A 5451-nucleotide genomic window follows, 5' to 3' on the forward strand; every position below is an offset into this window, starting at 1 on the left:
TGGCAGCATCAGGATGGATGGTGAAGAGATTGAGATTCTTAACAACTTTAGTTGGCTTGGTTCCACAGTCAACACTCTTGGCACTAGTAGCCAGGAAATTAAAAGGTGTATTGTGATGGGAAAGTCTGCAACAGAGAGTTGGACAATGATTAGGGAGGATAGAAGGAGAATTGATGCCTTTAAGCTTTGGTGCTGGAGAAGAGTATTGAATATACCATGGACTGCTAGGAAAACAAAGATTCATCCTGGAAAGGGTTAAACTGGGCTGCTCCTTGGAGGCAAGGATTCTGGGGCTTTTTCTGACATACTTTGGACATGTTGTAAGGATGGGCTGGTCCTTGGAGAAGGGACATCATGCTTGGGAAAGTGGAGGGACGGTGCAAGAGGGAAAGACCCTCTATGAGGTGGATTGATTCAGTGACTGGGGTAATCGGGATGGGTGCATCAGAGGCAGTGAGATTGGCACAGGATAGAACAGGGTTTAGGGCTTTTGTACAGAGGGTCACTATGAGTCGCAACAACAACAAAAAACAACAACAAAAAATAACAACAAAAACAAATAAGTTAACAGTAGATGTGTGAGTTTAAGGATTGTTGATTCTAGCCTGTTGATTTACATGTCTATTGTTACACCAGTCTCAGATTGTTTGGCTTAATGTAACTGTATTTTTAAAAACAATACTTTTTTCATGGCCACTGGCTACTCTATGCAAAGTTGAGGATGGCTTTTTCTATTTCTGTAAAGAAAGTTATTGGAATTTTTCTAAGTATTGCATTGAATCTATAGATAGCTTTGTGCTGACATCTTAACAATTGTTAGTCTTCCAGTCCATGTACATGGGACATATTACATGTGGTTGATAGTTGATTTTTTTGGTCTCTTGGTTTTTGCTCATTTTTCTCCTCTCTTGTTACACCAGTTATTTATAATGGAATGTTTGACTTTATAGTTGAAAGATTTTTAGGGGCTCTAATACTATTTCTGTGTTAGCTTTGACTGGCACATAGAGCATGGCCTGATCAACTTTAAATATTTGAGAATGATTGGGTTTCTTATCTCCTTTATTCCTAATTCCAAGTGTAACCCTTGCAAGGTCCCGAGTAAAATAGTTTCCAATTATTCCCTTTCTGTCTAGGATCTTTAGTTGCCTAATCTTGACTGGTTTATCTGTTAATTAGAATCTTCATCCACATTTTAAATTCACCTCTTCAACTGGTTTTAAATTTTTTTTCTTTCTCTTGAACTTTTTTTGAGTTTGATATCAGCTTCTCTATCATAGTCAGAAGCAATCGTCTCTCTTACTGTTATTTTATTCCTGCATTTTTGAGCAGATAACACATAAAGTATAGTCTGCTATCCTATTCCCTACCTCTCTGTTAATATTACAGAACTAAAAAGATTTGCTGCTCATACCAGTTCTGTGATTTGGTTTCACTTATTTCTAGGCATCACTTTTCTTACCCTCTCCCCTTAAATCTTTTATTGCATTCTTTAGGAGAGCAGTGTTTCAGAACCTGAAATCCAGTATTTTCAGGCCATTTTTTTTGTGTGTTCATTTTAATAGAAATGAAGCATCCTTCAGCCATGCTGAGCTACTTTTTTTAAGTTAGTCAACTTCTCTTTTGATTAGTTGTTTTTATCAGCACCTTGATTTTAAATTTGCATAAATTTGAATGATCTACTCCAGTCCTATTTTTCCATGAAACCTGTATGTTCTGACATGTAAGTTTATATAAAATGAGGGACAAACATGTGGTATTATAATAGAAATGTCTATGCTTTCAAGTATATAACTCATTCACTTGAAATAGACATTATTTTAAGTTCACCTTTTATTTCTCTGAAATTTTCTTATTTTTGTAACAGTGAAATACCATGTGTTTGAGTTCTTGTTTTTTGTTTTACAGATTTGGAGTCCAAATACAGGACCAATGATTTATCTCCAGAAAAGGACGTTTGTGAAATATATTCATTCCAGTGGGAAATAATGGAAAGAATTAAAAGCGATAGCCTTCAGGCCACCATCTATAGAAATGACTGGGAATATGAAAGCAAGATTGAGGGGCAAAATGAACTACAAGAGAGAGATTTCAGTCAAGTGAAAATGACCCCTGAAAAAATAGCCAACTACAAAAAACACAATTATCTCACTCAGTATCAGAGAGTTCATAATGGAGAAAAGTTATATGAATGTAAAGAATGTAAGAAGACATTTATTCGCCGCTCAACACTTAGTCAACACCTGAGAATTCATACTGGTGAGAAACCTTATAAATGTAAGGAATGTGGGCAGGCCTTTAGACAGCGTGCACACCTTATTCGACATCATAAACTTCATACTGGTGAGAAACCTTATGAATGTAAGGAATGTGGAAAGGCATTTACAGTGCTCCAAGAACTTACTCAACATCAGAGACTTCATACTGGTGAAAAACCCTATGAATGTAAAGAATGTAGAAAGGCCTTTCGTGTACATCAGCAACTTGCTCGACATCAGAGAATTCACACTGGTGAGAAACCTTATGAGTGTAAGCAGTGTGGGAAGACCTTTCGACAGTGTACACACCTTACACGACATCAGAGACTTCATACGGCTGAGAAGCTCCATGAGTGTAAGGAATGTGGAAAAGCCTTTGTGTGTGGGCCAGATCTTAGAGTACATCAGAAAATTCATTTTGGTGAGAAACCATATGCATGTACGGAATGTGGAAAGGCTTTTAGAATATATCAGCAACTTACTGTCCATCAGACCATTCATACTGGTGAGAAGCCCTATGAATGTAAGGACTGTGGGAAGACTTTTAGATTAAGGCAACAACTTGTTCGCCATGAGAGAATTCACACTCGTGAGAAACCATTTGCATGTATGGACTGTTGGAAGACCTTTAGTAGTTACTCACAACTTATTTCACACCAGAGCATTCACATTGGTGAGAGACCCTATGAGTGTAAAGAATGTGGGAAGGCATTTAGGCTGCTGTCTCAACTTACTCAACATCAGAGTATTCATACTGGTGAGAAACCTTATGAATGTAAGGAATGTAGGAAACCCTTTCGACTCCTCTCCCAGCTTACTCAGCATCGAAGTATTCACACTGGTGAGAAACCCTATGGATGTAAAGAATGTGGAAAGGCTTTTAGACTTTATTCATTTCTTACTCAACACCAGAGAATCCATACTGGTGAGAAACCCTACAAATGTAAGGAATGTAAGAAAGCCTTTCGACAACATTCACACCTTACCCAACATCTGAAAATTCATAATGCCATTTGATTATAAGACACGTGAACATTTTACCAGACATCACAAAATTTATTCTTGCGAAATTTTGTCTCATCCTCACCCCCAAAAGAGATTTTGCTAGATGAATGAAATGTTGATTTCAATATCTCTTATCACTTAAATATTGCTTATCTTTAGCAACCTCATGAAAGATGAATGAGTGAAGGAAAATTTTTAAGCCTTATCATTATATCCATTTCACTACTTTTTTACGACATTGAACAAAATACTTTTGTGGCTCATTTGAAGGAGAAATTACCTAAGTATGTTAGTTATTTATCATTGTGTAATATGTTCCTACACACTCAGTAAATTAAAATAACACATTTATTACCGCATGATTTCTGTCAGCCATCACATGACTTAGTTGGGCCACCCACTTCAGAGTCTCTGTCCAGGCAACGATCAAATTTTCAGCCAGGGCTGTGGCCATAGCAGAAATCTCAGCCACAGAAAGATTCAAAGTCACTGGGCCAGTCTATACTCAAGGAGATTACACAAAAATGTAAATATCAGGTGGTAGGAGACCATTGGAAGCCACTTTAGAGCCTGTCCTCTATACTAGGGAAGAAAATTGTTAAAAGGTTTAAGTAGTTAATATGTAGGTGAACAGCGGCTATACAGCATGTATTCTGTAAATATCTATAATTGTTATTCTCACTAAAACTAATTAATGGATAAAGAATAGATTTACAAATGCCTATCACCTCTCAGCACTTATTACATTGAAAATAATTTTTTCTGAGTAAAAGCCAGAAGATTGTAGTGAATGTGACCAGTTAGACATCCCTTCAGCTTCATCAGAAATTTTATATTGGAAAGAAATGGAATTCTGTGAATGTGAGCTGGTAAGAGGACACCTATTAAAAAAAAAAAAAAGACCAAAACAAAGGATACATACAGTGAAGAATCAGGAATATGAAATTATTTTTCCATAATAAATTGAACAACCACATGGTTTACAGTCTCCACTGTTTTACTACTATTCAACATAGATTAGAAATGGTAATAAGATAGCTAAAAAGGAGATACTTGGAAAGTTAATAGGATGTGTATATGGAACTCCCATATTTACATTTACGCTGAAGTCAGTACACTTTTTCATACTCAAATTGCTCTCTCCTTTCACCATTTTTAAAGAACCTTAGTGGCATAATGTATAATGTGTGGAGCTGCTAACTGAAAGGTCAGTGGTTCAAACCCTTAGCTGCTCTGTGGAAGAAAGATGGGCAGTCCCCTCTTGTGGAGATTTACAGCCTTGGAAGTCAAAGGAGCATTCCTGTGAGTCTGACCCAACACTAGTAGATTTGGTGAGAAGCGTTCTTCCACGTCGAGTCTTTTAACACAACCTCACCACTAGTTGCATGGCTTATTTGGTTATGGCTGCACAATTTTACCAGCTCTAGCAAATGCTGTGGTACCACCTGAAAATGATAAATAAGGAGGAAATCCTGCCTTTCCTAGAAGAATCAAGTTTCAGGGCCACAAAATCTTTGTTTTCCAAATTAAAATGTTTTGGGTATTTTTTTTTGTTTTTTTGCTTTTCATTAATTTACATACAGAAAGAATTCTAGGATTAAGAAATCTATGCTTTCAAGCCTCTATTAAAATAAGAAATCCAGAAGATTATCCTCAGTAGATCCTAAAACAATTAGGTGAAACATTGAACTAAATGATGAGTGTGTAACATTAACCACCTCCAATCAGTTTTAACCTCAATAAATGTGGGACATGCAGACAGTTTGCACCTCCTTATAACAGTGCAGTAGGCAATATGCAGCACTATGAAACCTTACCATCAACCAAAATAACGAACAGGAGAAGCCAAGCCTTTAAAGAAAATTCTTGAAAATCAGTAATTTGCATGAAGAAATTAATACGGTAAGTGGTACCACAAGGAAGCTATCAACTAGGTCCTGAATGTGTAAATCTTTACAAAACTAGTGACTGGATTTCTTCAGCTGAGTGGCCTGCAAAAGAAAAATGGAGATGCAATATCTACTAATTAAAGGAACTTAAGAGACATTAACTAAAATATGTGGGCACTTTATGGACCTAATCTGAATGAATAACACCACCAAGAAGAAACACTTGGTGACAGTGGGAGAAAGTGAATGTGGACCGAGTATTAGATTGTATTTCAAATATTAATTTTGTTAGCAGTTAT

General features: G+C 36.5%; 1 protein-coding gene across 1 annotated transcript in view; it reads left to right on the forward strand.

Annotated features, from left to right (window-relative positions):
• The window catches only part of ZFP14 (ZFP14 zinc finger protein), a 29540-nt gene extending 26265 nt beyond the window's left edge, over positions 1-3275 (forward strand). Inside the window, exon 3 of the mRNA XM_006903308.1 lies at positions 1909-3275. Within this exon, the coding sequence (XP_006903370.1) occupies positions 1909-3275 (1367 nt within the window). The remainder of the gene's footprint in view (positions 1-1908) is intronic.
• The last annotated feature ends 2176 nt before the right edge of the window (positions 3276-5451 follow it).

The sequence above is a fragment of the Elephantulus edwardii genome, unplaced genomic scaffold (genome assembly GCF_000299155.1).
Source record: "Elephantulus edwardii isolate Elephantulus edwardi_28Jun2011 unplaced genomic scaffold, EleEdw1.0 scaffold00559, whole genome shotgun sequence".
Classification (NCBI taxonomy): Eukaryota; Metazoa; Chordata; class Mammalia; order Macroscelidea; family Macroscelididae; genus Elephantulus; species Elephantulus edwardii.